Below are 16285 nucleotides of genomic sequence, written 5' to 3' on the forward strand. Positions count from 1 at the left end.
TTATAAGAGACTATATATCCCAGGTAAAACATCTACCAGGAATTTCAAAACTCCTAGTTTATGAGAATTTGCCTCACTGGTCTAATTAGGCTTAGATCACTTTAGATTGCCATTTGTTTTGAGCTAAGTGCCAGAATTGTCTGGAGAGTTCAAGAAAATATACATATACCCAGAGACATATGGTTAAGCCCAAGCACATAGGAAAAAAATCTCCCTCAGAGATTCCAGCATAAATGAATTAAAGGATTGCAAATATATTTTCAAGCTATTGACAATTTTACTAGAATAAATAAACCAGGGATCACTTATTCTGATTTATTATTAGAAATATGTAGGATGAATTATATCAGAAATTCATGCCATAAATGTAGGTATTAACACCCCTGGATATGGCTCATTTAAGGGAGAAATTATGAGTAAGACAAATATCCCACCTCATTTTTTTTTGATATGCTGATTTCAACTCTTCTGTCTTATTGTTTCCAGACATACATTGATATTTGTCACATTATATGTTCCAGTTTTTAATCTGGAAGTACAATATTATTATAAATACAATATTATTGTATTTTTATTATTTTTATTTATTGGTCAGTTATGATTGATCTAAGCCAGTGGTCAGCAAACTTTTTCTATAAAGGGCCATATAGTATATATTTTGGACTTTGTGGGTCAGATGTTGTGTGTTGCAGCTACTCAACTCTGCCATTGCAGAACAAAAACAGTCATATGAATGGGCAAGGCTGTGTGCCAATAAAATTTTATTTACAATAGCAAGCAGCAGGCTGGGTTTAGCCTACAGACAGTGGTTTCTGACCCTGTTGTAAGATATTGGGAGGTCTCTGGGAACAGCAGCTGTGCAGTTTTTTGTTTCTTTTTTAATTTTTTTGGAGCAAGAGAGAATTTTATTTATTTTTCAGTTCTACCTTTTAAATCTGTGTTTAAAACAAACAATAAAGACTTTCTGTTTGAAGCATGGGAGGGTACCTTTTGATTCCACATAGAGCTAATAAACTCATTGATTTCTGTTTCCGTTTTAGTTGGTCGACAGGACTAGAATTGTGATTGTCCCTTCTCTAAATCCAGATGGGCGAGAGAGAGCACAAGAGAAAGACTGTACTTCAAAGATAGGACAGACAAATGCTCGTGGCAAAGACCTGGATACAGACTTCACAAGTAAGACCAATATTTAGGTCATTAAAGTACTTTGCAGATAATTTTATTTCTCTTTGCTAGGAGATTGGTTGATCCTATTTTATAGATGAGTAAGGGGTGCTTTCTTGTCTAGGATGTACAATATAAATGAATAGAGACATCTAGAAAACTTTTCAAATTCTTCTTGTTTTTCATTTGCAAAAGTAATTCAAGTTTTTTTCTTAGAAATTCAATCAATAATATTGGGGGGAAGGTTTTCATCATAGTCATACAGAGATGTATATTCTTCCTCTCTACTCTCTTATATATGAGTGTACACACACGTATACACACACACAGTGTATGTGTGTATTGATTTGAAGGGGCCTGTTTCTTATTTACTTAAATAGGATCATCAGCTATACATATTGTTCTGCAACATTTTTATTGGGTATATCATTGACATCTATCTATTTCAATACTCATAGATCTCTAACATTCTTATTAATGGCATCTTATTATGCTATTAATATATGGTAGTACTCTAGTTTATTCAACAGTTTCCCTACTGATGGACATTTAGTTTCTTTTTAAATTTTTGCTCTTGCAAACAATGCTTCAGAAAATACCCTGATTTCTGAAAATCTTATTTTCTTTCAAGGACAGGTTATTATTTTCTAAAAGAGGATATGTCCATCCCTTTTTGTTTCCAGTAAGAATTTTCTTAAACTTGGTTAGAGTCATTAACCTTTCAACATTATCCTAAAGTGTGTAAAACTCAAAATAACCTACCTCCTAGGAAGTATCTTTCTTGCGTGAGGTAGTGGCTTATGGAGTAATAAAGTATTTATCTACAGATTTTGTGAGTTAGCCTTTTGACTGTGCTCAAGTAGGGAATATTTTCTTAGCTGCTCACACTAAAATTTTAAAACTTGATATTTTATGTTTGACATTTCTATATTTTTAGATAATGCCTCCCAACCTGAAACTAAAGCCATCATTGAAAATTTGATTCAGAAACAAGACTTCAGTCTTTCTGTTGCTTTAGATGGTGGTTCAGTGCTGGTCACATACCCATATGACAAGCCAGTACAAACAGGTATGTAGAATGTCACTTTACATATATACTATTTAAGCTTAAATAGGAAATTTCAATTAGGTAACATCCCTTCTAAACATTTTTTAAATGGTGAGCATTTGAGCACACTGCATGAATAAACAACCTAAGAAGTCTGTACATACATCAACAGTTCAGTTACTTGGAACAGGGAGGTCAGATCTAATGATGACCTAGCTTTATTCAATGTAGCCATCTTGTCACATCTGCTCAATTTTTACTCCATAAACATTTATGGAACAATTATTATATCTCTAGACATTGGAAATACAAAAGGGAATAAGACACAATGCCCACCCCAAGAAATCCATATTATGTAACCAAACATTAACAATACAGAATTGCCCTCTCCTGCTTTAAACCTTGACTGACTGGTTGCACCTTGTGGTGAGTTAAACAGTTGCCTGTTGAATCTCTCTGAGGCATTGTATATGGAGATAATTTGTGTTGCTTGCAATGCAGCTTACAAGGAATATTGTAATTAGGCCACAGTTGCCCCCAAATGTAGTAAAACATACCAAAATAGGTTTGTATTTTTGTGTGATAACTTGTTAAACTCGCCGTTAGTGCCTTTTAATATAAGGAAGATGCTTATCTTCTTGGTCAGATTATCTTGGAGCGAACAGAACCGTGTGCTTAATTATAATAATTCCTCAATAAACTTCAGTGAGGTACAAGATTTACTAGAAGGAAAGGAGTATGACTTTTGTGTCCATGAAGTTGAACTTGGAGACAAATCTTTTCAATTTCTCTGCTAACTTCTGTATTTTTCTTTTTGTAGTGGAGAACAAAGAGACTCTAAAGCATTTGGCATCTCTTTATGCAAATAATCATCCATCGATGCATATGGGTCAGCCCAGTTGCCCAAATAAATCAGGTAGGTATTTTCCCTACCCTTTGTTATTGTTGTTGCTGTTTTGGGAGAGGATGAGGACTTGCCTTATGATCTTGTTGATCCTACATCTCTCAATGCTTTTATAGATGAGAATATTCCAGGAGGAGTAATGCGTGGAGCAGAATGGCACAGTCACCTGGGCAGCATGAAGGTATGCTTTATAGAATATGGTGAGAATGGAATTATAAATACATATTGGACATTGAGTGAAGGAATAGGTGACTTTTCTGATATAGTAAAGTGAATGGCATCTGCTTTGTGGCTTCCTTGACATGATAGCCCTTAAACTAACTAACCTCTGACAGCAATTTTTTTTGCCAATTTAGCCATTTTTAATTATAATTTCAGTGATATTTTAATTACATTAACAGTGTCATGCAACTATCACCATATATCTATTTTCAAAACTTTCATTACCCCAAACAGAAACTCTGTGCCCCAAAGCAATAACTCCCCATTCTCCTCTTCTCCCAGCCCCTGGTAACTTCTAATCTACTCTCTGTCTCTATGTATTTGCCTATTCTGGATATTTCATATAAGTGGAATTGTACAATATTTTTTCTTTTGTGTCCAGCTTTTTTCACTTAGCATAATGCCTTCTGGGTTCATCCATTCTGAAGCATACATCACCTACTCCATTCCTTTTTATGGCTAAATAATATTCCATTGTACGTGTAGATCACATTTTGTTTATCAGTTCATCTTTTGATGGACAGATGTTTCCACCTTTTGGCTCTTGAAAATAATGCTGCAGTGAACATTCGTGTACAAGTATCTGTTTAAGCCCCTGTTTTCAATTCTTTTGAGTATATACCTAGAAGTGGATTTGCTTGTCATATTGTAATTCTCTGTTTAACTTTTGAGGAACCACCAAACTTCCACAGCAGCTGAACCATTTTACATTCTTATCAGCAATGTATAAAGGTTCCAGTTTCTCCACATCCTCACCAACATTTATTTTCCATTTTTTAAATTATAGCCATCATAGTAAGTGTGAAGTGGTATCTCACTTTAGTTTTGATTTGCATTTCCCTGATGACTAATGATGTTGAGCATCTTTTCATTTGCCCATTGGCCATTTGTATGTTTTCTTTGGAAAAATGTCTATTCAAATCCATTGCCCATTTTAAAGTTGGGGTTTTTGTCTTTTTGTTGTTGAGTTATAAGAATTCTTTATATATTTTGAATACTAAACCCTTACCAGATATTTGATTTGTCAATAGTTTCTCCTATTCTGTTGTCAATAGTTTCCCCTATTCTGTAAGTTGTTTTTTTCACTTTCTTGATAATGTCAAGAAAACTTCTGATACACAAAAGTTTTAATTTAGATGAAGCCAAATCTGTTTTTTTCTTTCGTTGCTCATGCTTTATTGTCATATCTAAGAATTCATTGCCAAACGTTAGGTCATAAAGATTTACCCCTATGTTTTCTTCTAAGAATTTTATGGACTTAGCTCTCATATTTAGGTCATTGATATATTCAGAGTTGATTTTTGTATATGATATGAAGTAGGAGTTCAACTTCATTTGTTTGCATATGGAAGTCCAGTTGTCCCGGAACCATTTGTTGAAAAGACTATTCTTTCTTCCATTGAATAGTCTTGCCATCCTTGTCAAAGTCAATTGACCATAGATGTATGGATTTATTTCTGGATTCTCAATTCTACACTATTGGTCTATATATCTATTCTTTTGTTTTTAATTTTATTTTTATTTTTATTATTTTTGGCTTCGTTGGGTCTTCCTTGCTGCCCGAGGGCTTTCTCATAAGCAGGTAGGCTTCTCATCGCGGTGGCTTCTCTTGTTGCAGAGCAGGGGCTCTAAGCATGCAGGCTTCAGTAGTTGTGACACACGGGCTTAGTTGCTCCGCGGCATGTGGGATCCTCCCGGACCAGGGCTCGAACCTGTGTCCCCTGCGTTGGCAGGCAGATGCTCAACCACTGTGCCACCAGGGAAGCCCCTATATGTCTATTCTTATTCTAGGACCACTGTTTTGAACACTGTAGCTTTGTACTAAGTTTTGAATTGGGAACTGTGAGTTCTCCAACTTTGTTATTTTCCAAGATTGTTTTGGCTACTCAAGGGTCCTTCCAGTCTCACTTGAATTTTGGAATTGGCCTCTCTTTTTCTGCAGAAAGGCTGTTGGAATTTTGTTAGGGGTTGTGTTGAATCTATAAATCACTTTGGGTTGTTTTGACACCTGCACAGTATTGTCTTGCTATCCAAGAATACAACACCGTCTTTCCATTTAATGGCTTCTTTAATTTCTTTCTGAGAGCATTTTCATTTGTTGTCCATCCATTTCAAATTAGTCAGGAGTTGTTAGCAGATGGGTGGTTAGCTCATCATTCCGTTCACACGTGCAACCAGAAAATTGACTTCATTCCCTTCTCTGCCTGCCTTCCCTCCTTTATTTATTAAGAACTTGCTATGCGTGAGGCACTTTTCTATATGAAAGATAGAGAATATTCTGTGGCCCATTATACAAATAACTATGTTACAGAATTAATCTCTGTGATCTAGAAGAGATGTCAATGTGCCATGAGAAATTAAAGACAGAAAAGGTTATACCTAGTCAGAGATGTAGCCTTCTTTTCATAGATGAGATGGCATTAGGGATGCAGAGATGGTGAACCAAGACATCCATAAAGAGGAAGCAGTAAGGGCAGAGGTCAAGAAGCAGTCTAATATGTACACACTGCTATACCAACAAGGACCTACTGTATAGCATAGGGAACTCTGCTCAATACTCTGTAATAACCTAAATGGGAAAAGAATTTGAAAAAGAATAGATACGTGTCTACATATAACAGAATCACTCTGCTGTACACGTGAAACTAACACAATGTTGTTAATTGGCTATACTCCAATACAAAACTAATGTTTTTTTTTTTAAAGAATCAGTCTACATTAGTTAGAATATGGGGTGTAATGGAGAGCAGCAGAGGACAAGAATGGAAAGAGAGTTTGAAGCTTTGAATGCTTTGTTTTAGTAAGGAATGGGAAGCCATGAAAGGTTTTGAGCAGGGATATGGTGACATGATCTGAGCTATTCTATGGAAATCTTTTAACAGTGGGTTAAGATGGTTTGGAGGAAGGAGAGACTGTGGCACAGGGAGACTGGTTTAGAATAGCCTAGACGAGAACTACTGAGGGCCTAGATTAGAGTAGTGGCAATGGGAATGGAATCAAGGGATGAAGTTCCAGAGATGTTGTAGAAGTGGAATTCACAGGATTTGGCAAATTCTGGACGATAGCAAGAAATTGAAGTCAAAGACAAAAGATTTCATACCTGTCTGAGAAAATGAGTTACTGTCATTAACTGAATTAGGAAGAAGAATGGGTTTGGGGGGAAAAAGTGGTAAGTTAGATTTTGGAACCTGTCCACACAAGTAGTTCCTACCTAAATAATTGCTATATTGCTGTATGGTAGGTTCGAGCCTGCAGATTGAGGGTATCAGAGAGCAAATACTTGTGCTTTTACCTCTAAGAACTCAAAAACAGCAGTAAGGGGCTTCCCTGGTGGCGCAGTGGTTGAGAGTCCGCCTGCCAATGCAGGGGACGCGGGTTCGTGCCCTGGTCTGGGAAGATCCCACGTGCCGCGGAGCGGCGGGGCCCATGAGCCATGGCCGCTGAGCCTGCGTATCCGGAGCCTGCGCTCCGCGACGGGAGAGACCACAGCAGTGAGAGGTCCGCGTACCTCAAAAAAAAAACAAAAAAAAAAAAACCAGCAGTAACAGCAGTGAAGTTCCAGGGTTTAGAGGGAAGCTGGCCCTCTGCATGTACTTATTCATTTATTCACCAAACCCTAATAAGAACCCCTCTACTGCCAGTCACTGTAGGAAGCACTGGAGATATAAAAATGAATTAGACATAGTCCCTGATCTTAAGAACTCTCTTAGGGGTGGCCATGTTTGTGACTGGTTATAATACCAACTGGTTTATTTATATTTGCTGTAAAATGCTTTACAGATTCTTTGTTTACATCACCCAGCTTTTCTTTTTATTCCATTCATTCCATTTGTCATATTACATAGCCTCATCCTTACTTTTACTTATTAATTTTCCTACATTTGTTTTTGAATCTTATATTCCAGGATTATAGTGTTACCTATGGCCACTGTCCAGAAATCACAGTATACACAAGCTGCTGCTACTTTCCTAGTGCAGCACAACTCCCTTCGTTGTGGGCAGAAAATAAAAAATCTCTTCTTAGCATGTTGGTGGAGGTGAGTCTTTCCATTTTAACTAGAAGCGAACTCCCAGAAATATGGTCAGTGAAAACCTTTATCAAAATACTTTCTTAATCTTTTACCAAAATTTTGTATTGTTTATTTTAAATGTATGTAGAAAGGAGAGTTTTGTTCATTTTTTATTGCCTAAATAGGTGCCATGAGTTCGCATACCTGATGTATATTGAGGTAATTTAACCCTGTGAGATGCTGCAGGTTCTTCCATTTGAATATCACATGGAGTTACTCGAGACAGTGTCCTGTGGTGGGAAGTAAAGCATTCAAGACGTCGGAAGACTTGGATTCAAACATTTTAGGCTTTGACTCTATCAGAGGCCTCTCTCCCCTTATTTCCATCTCTGTGCCTCTGAAGCAGTGAATGAGTAGCAAACAAGGTCAGAGTCAGTGGGGAGGGACGAATAAGCTAGACTTACAGAGGGTTTTGTTGTTTTGTTTGTTTTTGTCAGGCCTCAAGTTATGGCCTCTAGAATATCTGGCATTATGAAAACATAAATTTATATCTTAAACATTTATTTTTTTAAGGTTCACAAGGGAGTTCATGGATTTGTTAAAGATAAGACTGGAAAACCAATCTCTAAAGCAGTCATTGTGCTCAATGAAGGAATAAAAGTACACACAAAAGAGGGAGGTTATTTCCATGTACTGTTAGCCCCAGGTGTCCATAACATCAATGCCATTGCCGATGGGTATCAGCAACAACATTCCCAGGTAAGAAACTCAACTTGAGTGGTCTCATGTAAATTTTTATTATTAATAATACTTATATTTAATTTGAAACTCTTGTTAGAAAGCTTGTGGGGAATAAAGAAAAATGTGACCACCTCTTGATTATGGTACCTTGTTATCTTTCTATCCTTTAGCAACAAAAGGGAAATTTTTGTAGCATTTTGTGTACTTTAGATGACAGTGAACCATCTCCTTGGTTTGCTATAAAGGCCCTAGGAATATAGCAGGGATACAATATACCTTAGGTAAACATTTTCCTAATTCTTGCACTTTATCTTCCTAGGTCTTTGTGCATCATGATGCAGCCAGTTCTGTGGTAATAGTCTTTGACACAGATAACCGGATATTTGGTTTGCCAAGGGAGCTTGTGGTAACTGTATCAGGTAAAAAAATTTAAATTTTCAGTAGTTGAAGTTAAAACCAATCCTGACATTTCAATTTGAGAGTGGATCACCTCCATAATCACCCGAAAATAATCACTTTTCCTCGAACGTCTCCTATCTAAACATGATTTTCCTGGAACACTATTTTCTCATATGTTCTCATGGCTTGCCCCATCACATTTTCAGGTCTGTACTCAAATGTCACCTCCACAGAGAGGCCTTCCCTGATCACCCTAGCTAAAATAGTACCCCTGTCACTATCTCACCGCTGCTTGTTTCTGTTAAAGCACTTATCACTACCTGCCGTTACATTATGTATTAGTCATCTATTTGTCTGTATTCGATCTCTCCTACTAAAACATAAGCTCTGAGAGGACAGGGATTTCATCTGCCTCCCAGTGCCTAGAACCATGGGTTGGCATGTAGTGGGTCTTAATGAAGAGTTGTTGATTGAATGAATGATTTGCTTTATACTAAGATCATAAGTCCCTTGGACTTTGACTTATATTCTATTTTTTCCATGATCCTGGAAGGAGGGAATATTTGTTTTCTCCAGGCTTAATGTGTGCCATTGCTTGAATCACTGAAAGTTTAGAAAGAAAAAATGTGGTAAAATAATAAATACTCTGCTGTATTGTATCTTTTGACACAAAGAACCTTGGTTCATTTCTAAGTACAACTTGGACCTGATGCAAAATAACCAAGTTTTATTACAGGGTGTGTTGGGGAGAGATCCTTAGTTGAGAGAGAGTGGTATATTGGAAACATGGTCAAATCATAGAGCCTGTTGTGGGGTGTTTATGGTAGAGTTCTTAACTTGAATCGGATAAAGCATAAATCACTAAGTGCTTAGAAACATAGGAGCTGGGATTCAGTTTAAATCTGGCTCTGCCACCCATTTGCTGTTGTGAACTTACTTTTTTTTTTAAATATTTGGCTGCGCCGGGTCTTAGTTGCGGCACCCAGAGTCTTCATTGTCGCGTGCGGGATCTTTAGTTGCGGCATGTGGGATCTTTAGTTGTGGCACGCATGCAGGATCTAGTTCCCGGACCAGGGATCGAACCTGGGCCCCCTGCACTGGGAGCCTGGAGTCTTAACTACTGGACCACCAGGGAAGTCCCATGAACTTAATTTTTATTATGATTTTATTGGTATTATTTTCTGTTACTTAGACTGTTACTCTGATAACCTTATGTAAAAATATTTTAAATAAATGAGGGATTTGGGATGAGATGAAAATTTACCAGAAAGGAAAAGTGGAAGTCATTGATTGATGAAAAGCAGGTTACACAACAGTAGACACAGTTTGATTTCATTGTGGTAAAAGAAGAAATATATGTGTACATACACACACGTGAAGGAAAATCCAGAAAAAATATGCCCTAGGGTTGTTAAAAATGACCTCGGGGTAATGGAGATGTGAAGTGGAGTTTGGGGTGTGGGTTTTTAGTATTTTGCTTGTCTGTATTTTTCTAATTTTGCACATGATACATGTACTACTTCTGTAATTAAAAAGGTTATTTTTAAGTGAATGAAAATAAAATAAAATAAATGAAGGGCATAATATAAAAAGTGCTATTGTAAGCAGCTGCTTATTTGTATTCTTCAACTAGAACACCACTCACGGGATGGTTTTGGTTGACAGGTGCCACCATGTCGGCATTGATCCTAACAGCCTGCATTATTTGGTGCATCTGCTCAATCAAGTCTAACAGACACAAGGATGGCTTTCATCGGCTCAGGCAGCATCATGATGAATATGAAGATGAAATTCGCATGATGTCGACCGGCTCCAAGAAGTCTCTCTTAAGCCACGAGTTCCAGGATGAAACAGACACTGAAGAGGAAACATTATATTCCAGCAAACATTGAAACACACACCTTGCATCTCTCCCAGCATAAGTACCAAGCAAAGTTACAGTTCCTTTTGGGAGACACTGCATTAAGAAGAGAGACTATTTTGCTTCTTCAAAGAGCTTTGGGAAGTTAACTTGCTAAATCTGTATTCTCTGTGAATTTGGCTGGCAGTTTTGAACTTCCCCTCCTTAAAGTACTCTTACCTTAAAAAGAAAAAAAATCTGCTTTCTATTTATGCAGAGATGGGACAGCCACTTTGTTTTTCTTCTTAATTTAAGATGAGCTGTTTGGAGCTTATGCTATAACTGAAGAAAGCCAACTAGTGGATGTTGTATTTTGCACACCAGGTGTTTACTAGTGGCTTTAGCTTTTTCTCTTTATTTTAAATGGCCAAAAGAATCCAGAAACATTAAGGCAGGGACAGCAGTCAGAATCTGACATAAAGCTTTAAAAACTTGAGGTTTTTTCAACCTATTGAGGAGTACTTTTCTCTAGTTATTAAATAGCTGGAGTTTCTCTTATTATTCAGGTTTAATGGAGGCTGAATTGATTTTGAAACTTATGTAACATTAGGAAATGATTAAACGGGCTTCCGTATTTGGCTTTCTACCTGTTCCAAGGCTAGATCAGAACCGGTGGGCTGTGCTCTAAGCAGGATTTCACTACCTCTTGTGTAAGGTTTAGCAAAGCTGTAAACATCCCCATTTTAAGGGAGAACTTGTTGACTTGTTGTAAAAGATCTCAGTGTCCATTTGCGTAGAGCTGAGAGGGAGATCTAGCAAAAGCTAAAACTCGTGTTGCCTATCTTTTAACTTGGTAAAAACCCACAGGTGCTGTTGCTTTTATCTGTGAAGCACTAGTTTATTCTAGGAATGCCTAATTCTTTACTATTTCCTAAATTTGAACCTTTTTCTATGTTGTACACTTAGGGTTTTCAGATGACCTGGCAATCGACAAGATCTGAATTCTACTGAAAATACCTGGAAGCGTGGAAGAGACCTACTTGCACATTCTTAACCTACATTTGAACGCAGAATATCTACGCTCCTTGTTAGCCCAAGCCAGCGCCCTATCATAGCATCCTGTTATTGAAATAGCTTGGCCAACCTTATTCGTAAAGGCCTCTGCGTGTGATTGGGTTCTTTGTCCTAATGTTTCATTTGACGGTCTCTTCTTGATCAACCAATTTTGTTAAAAGTTCAGTTGAAAGCACTTAAATATGGCTCCCTCCATTAAAAAAAAAAAAGTAACACTGTAGTGAGAAAGTGTTATCTTCAGTGCCAGTGGGGTTACTGCAAAGGCCTAAAAGATTTGCGTTTTATTGTGTCTGTCATATCATGCTATTCAATGGAAATGATGCTTTTTGTAAGTATGAGTCTTACCAATGATCTAATGGTTTAATACCTTTGAATGTTTTAATGGCCAAGTTGCTGCTGAACTTGTACTAAATCAGGGGATCAAAAAACTTGCTCTCATCTTTTCAAGTTGTATTCTATATCCATTAATGTATCAATCATCCCAAAGCCTTCATGTGGAGGTGGTTTACCACCCATCTAGGTCATTCAACCAAGTATTGTGAGAAATGTACCCGGAGTGGCTTCATAAACAGATTTGGTTTAGCAGGAATAATGAAGTCATGACATTTATTAATGAGTATCTGTGATCTAATTTGGGTGTTTCCGGGTTAAGCCATTCTGGTATTAATCCTGTTATTAACAACTCGAAATTTTGAGCCCTTGCCACCCCACTCTTAGCCCACCACGTACACAGAACAGAGTTTGTGGGGTGCTAATACTTAATGAAATATACATGATTTAATTTCTTCTAATAATGCTCTACATTTTCCTTAAGGGGATGATGTGGTGGTATCGCTTTTTGCAGCTTTATTTTTGAGTGCAAAGTCAGAAAACCAACAAAGGGCCTATGAGTGGCTGGCTCTGCTTGGGACATTGCAGGTAGAAATGAAACAAAGTTGACATGACAACCTTTACTTTATTAGCATTGGTCTTCACTAGAGGATGCCTTTTAAATTCATCTCTGTCTTAAATTAAACATGTCTTTCACTGTACATCACAGTGGCTGGAGTCCATGCCTTTTAAGCATGTGTAAACTATATTTTTAGAGATGAACATACAAATAGTTCTTTTAATAATTTTTCCTGAAAGGAAAACCAAATTCTGCTATGAATCTTGAATCTCTAATGAATTTCTAAATAATGCATTGCTCTGGAAAACAAGGCCTTCTCAGCCTATGTTACCTGTTAACATGAATGTACAGGGTAATGACTACTAAGACTGTGTTCTCTGCCCTGCTTTGTCTTTTATTTGTGGATCTAATCTAATATGAGACCACATCAACTGCTTAAGGCGTTGAAGCCATATGGCATGGGGAATGCATTTCTTCAGTATTTCTCCTAGAGACTTTCCATTTCCTTGGAGTCATGGAGGCAAGTAAGTATCACAGTATTAAGAAATTTGCCCAAGCCTGAGTTGTGCCTTTCTTTACTCACAAGGCTTTTGTCTTTTTCGTCCGGGTGATCAGTTTGTAAGCCTTCTTCCCTCCCAGCTCCTTAATAAAAGCAAAGTGATTAAGTAGGTAATGTTCAAAGTGTCTGCCTGTGTAAATGCACTTGTACTGATTATGCAGTTCAATAAGATGAACTCAAGTTAATTTCAGAAGGAAAGACCCTTTAGTTTTGATGTATTTTGCTGAACATTTGAGTAGTAGTTGGGATCCCATCCAGTTGAGGAATGCTTGCAATTCTCTTTGGAGGGAATGTGCTTCGGGACTTTGTCATTCTCCAGAAAGGAAACGTAATGTATATTTGGCCCAGTGTGATTGATTGGTTAATCTTTGGTAACTTTCACCTGAATGGGATTTGCTGAATTAATGAATACTGAACTTAAAACTAATTATGAGTTGACAAATAAATAAAAGGTAGTGCTTATGCCTGAGCTTATTGTGTTTCTGAGCTAACACCAGGTTACTCAGTAACCAGGACCTGTTCTTCTATTTCCATTTATTCTCAGCAGTAAATCATTTTATTTTCTTGTGGCCTGAAGTGCACTTGTGCCAGGTTTTGTCCTTGCTGTATTAAAAGCTTCTTGGCTATGAATGCTGTACTAGTGCCCTATGTCATGGTTCTCTGGTGGAATTGTTTTTAACGGTAGCAACTTTAATGTTACTACAAAAAAGTCCACTATGGTTGATGTTCAGTGATCTTCTATATAGCAAATTTTCGATAAGTATTTGGTTTCTGATTTGCTTTAATTAAAGCAGATTTTGGGGGGGTGATTAGAGCCCTTGATTAATGTCAGCTGAACTTGGATTTCCAGTTCACGAAGAAATGTTTCCCAACATCCAATCCTCCTATTTTTGGCAATAATTCATTAATATTCCACTTGACTTTCAGAATATTATCCTAGTTGATTTTCATTTGGCAGAATCTATTGTGAAATTTGAAAACAGGCTACCATTTTGAGGCATTTGGATATAAATTATATAAATATGTATGATTATGGCTTTTACAAATGGCATAACATGAGTATACTAGCTACCTTCTATGCTGGCCATGCTGCAGACTTTCTGGAGGTATGCCATAATGGTATTTTTTTACACACATTAAAAATCAACTTTTCACCTCCCCATTTTTTCAGAGTGACATTCCCCAGCTCCAGAACAATCTATAGCTATTTATATGAGGTGCCCAGAACTCATTCATCTCAAGTGCTTCAGTCTTTGGTTCATTTTCATGCACTGTGCCTTCAAAATGAAATTTTTAAAAGGGACTTTAAACAAAGTTGAATAGTAGTTTTACAAAGTCAATCTGTGTAGTTATGTGAAATGTAAATGTAATGAGGGCCTTTCTGTTTTTTATATGTAAACAGATTAATCCTGTATAAAAGTTATTTTATGATGTTTGTCTTTCTTTGTGTTTTGTCTCATCATCTTTTTTCAAAAGCAATAGACCAGAAAAAGTTACTGTTCCAATTCGAAAGTTATGGATTTAGTTTTTCTACCTATATGAGGGGAAAAATAGTCCCAGGCAAGGAATACAGGTTGTTAGCTGCAGAGTGTTTCTGTCTTCGTGAATTGACTTAAAATAAAACTATGTTTCTGGAATAATTACATAGTAGCCACAGCTCAGCTAGATTGATATCTATCCATTCATTCCACAATGAACATAATAAAAGTGGCCATTGAAAGGTTTATGTACCCATTTCAAGGTTGTTTGTTTAAAATTTGGTTCTTTTTACAGATGAGCCGAGTTAGAGTGATGTGTCCTGGCACTTTTAGGCACAGTGGCAATGAATTTAATATCCCCTTTTCATTTAGCAATAACTTGTTGATACTGCTGCTCTAATAGGAATTGGGAAAACAAAGTTATATAAAAAACATGGGCTCTGCTGACAAGGAATTCATACTCCAGACCAGAAAAATAGAAATGGAAATAAGCTGTACTTCTATAGTGACTGGTTCCTCTGAAAAGAAAGTCTGCTATAGAGGAAGTACAGCATAGAGATCTGAGCATGGACTTTGGAGCTGAACCAATCTCAGACTGACTCTTGGCTCTGCTCTTGCTTCCTGTGTGACTTAGTTTTGTATAAGCTTCTTAACATTCTCTGAGTCTTAGTTTCTCTACTGGTTAAGGAATAATACCTGAAAGGATTGTAGCGGGAATTAAGTGAAATAATGTTAGCAAAGGGCCCAACATAATATTTGACTCAGAATTGAATTACCATGGTAACCAGCATCATTTGCTGTTTTCTGATCCCCGTGAAAGAAAGTTATTTTATCAAATATATGAACAAAGATCTGTTTACAGGTGGCCTTTTAAATGTAGAAGAAATCCCTAGACATGAATACTAAAAATGAAATAAAAGTTTCCATTATGTGGTTCCATAAATTGTCTATAGCATGGCAGGAAAGTTTTAAATTGTGCCAAATGCTTCATATTTGTTTTTAAATAAAATTAGATTATATTTATGCTTATTCAGTGAAAACAGCCTTACTTAAGGGCTGCGAGAAGTATGAACCATAAAGATGGCTCTTTTTTCCCCAACGTTTGAAATATTTTCCTGAATTTTTGTCTGGAGTTTTCTCATAACTCAATCAAGAAACTTTTGTTTTGTGTTATAAATAGTAACCTACCGACTATGTTCAGTTTTTCAGATTTCTAGAAGCTGATTGTTCTCAGCAAAGTAAACATGAATGCTCAATGCTAATGCACTACTCAGTTATGAATAAATGCTATCACGTAGGTCTTCACCTCTCACCCTCAATTGCAGTTAGAATGCCAACTGATGCTATGCTGTTTACAAGCCTCAGATAAATACACCATTAACTCCCAATTCAAAACCAATGAAATCAGCCTATAACGCCAGATTTTAACTTTAGTATCACAACTTCCACCTACATTAATCAGTAGAATGTTAAAAGCAAGCATGTTATTTGGCATTGTGCCTGGAATCCTATTCTCTATTACTGTGTAAACAAATGTCAACGAGGCAAGCAAGAATTAGAGTAGAAAGTCATTCAGGTTTAGAGGCCAGCCTGGAAAAAGCTTGAAAGCAGAAGGGTGAGAAGCTTGATTAGATTGAAAAATGTGATAATTGGAAGTGGGAGTATATAGAGATGGATGCCTCAAATTCAGCTAAGACAGTTTATTGATTCAGTTAGAAGCTGAAGAGATTTTGATATAGTCAGAGCTGTAGGTGGAAAATAAAAGTAGTAGGAGGAGAAATTTAAGATAGAACATGTAGAAAGAGATTATGGATTAAATAGAAATTGTTTTAATATGGATTATATTCTGTGATTGTCATTGAGGTTGAGCCAAAGTGAAAGAATCACAGGGAAGGTCTAGATTGCTAGATCTGAACCACTAGTAATTTCGAGTATTTGCAGTTATTTATAAGTATTA

At 36.8% G+C, this 16285-nt stretch overlaps 1 protein-coding gene across 1 annotated transcript in view; it reads left to right on the forward strand.

The window, feature by feature from the left end:
* The window catches only part of CPD (carboxypeptidase D), a 67027-nt gene extending 52738 nt beyond the window's left edge, over positions 1 to 14289 (forward strand). The window contains exons 14-21 of the mRNA XM_024737323.1: positions 1041 to 1176; positions 2102 to 2233; positions 3033 to 3128; positions 3233 to 3297; positions 7244 to 7375; positions 7922 to 8107; positions 8409 to 8508; positions 10154 to 14289. Coding sequence (XP_024593091.1) covers positions 1041 to 1176; positions 2102 to 2233; positions 3033 to 3128; positions 3233 to 3297; positions 7244 to 7375; positions 7922 to 8107; positions 8409 to 8508; positions 10154 to 10380 — 1074 coding nt within the window. The 3' untranslated portion in view covers positions 10381 to 14289. The remainder of the gene's footprint in view (positions 1 to 1040; positions 1177 to 2101; positions 2234 to 3032; positions 3129 to 3232; positions 3298 to 7243; positions 7376 to 7921; positions 8108 to 8408; positions 8509 to 10153) is intronic.
* Positions 14290 to 16285: the final 1996 nt, after the last annotated feature.

The sequence above is a fragment of the Neophocaena asiaeorientalis genome, unplaced genomic scaffold, assembly GCF_003031525.2.
Source record: "Neophocaena asiaeorientalis asiaeorientalis breed wild unplaced genomic scaffold, Neophocaena_asiaeorientalis_V1.1 scaffold129, whole genome shotgun sequence".
NCBI lineage: Eukaryota > Metazoa > Chordata > Mammalia > Artiodactyla > Phocoenidae > Neophocaena > Neophocaena asiaeorientalis.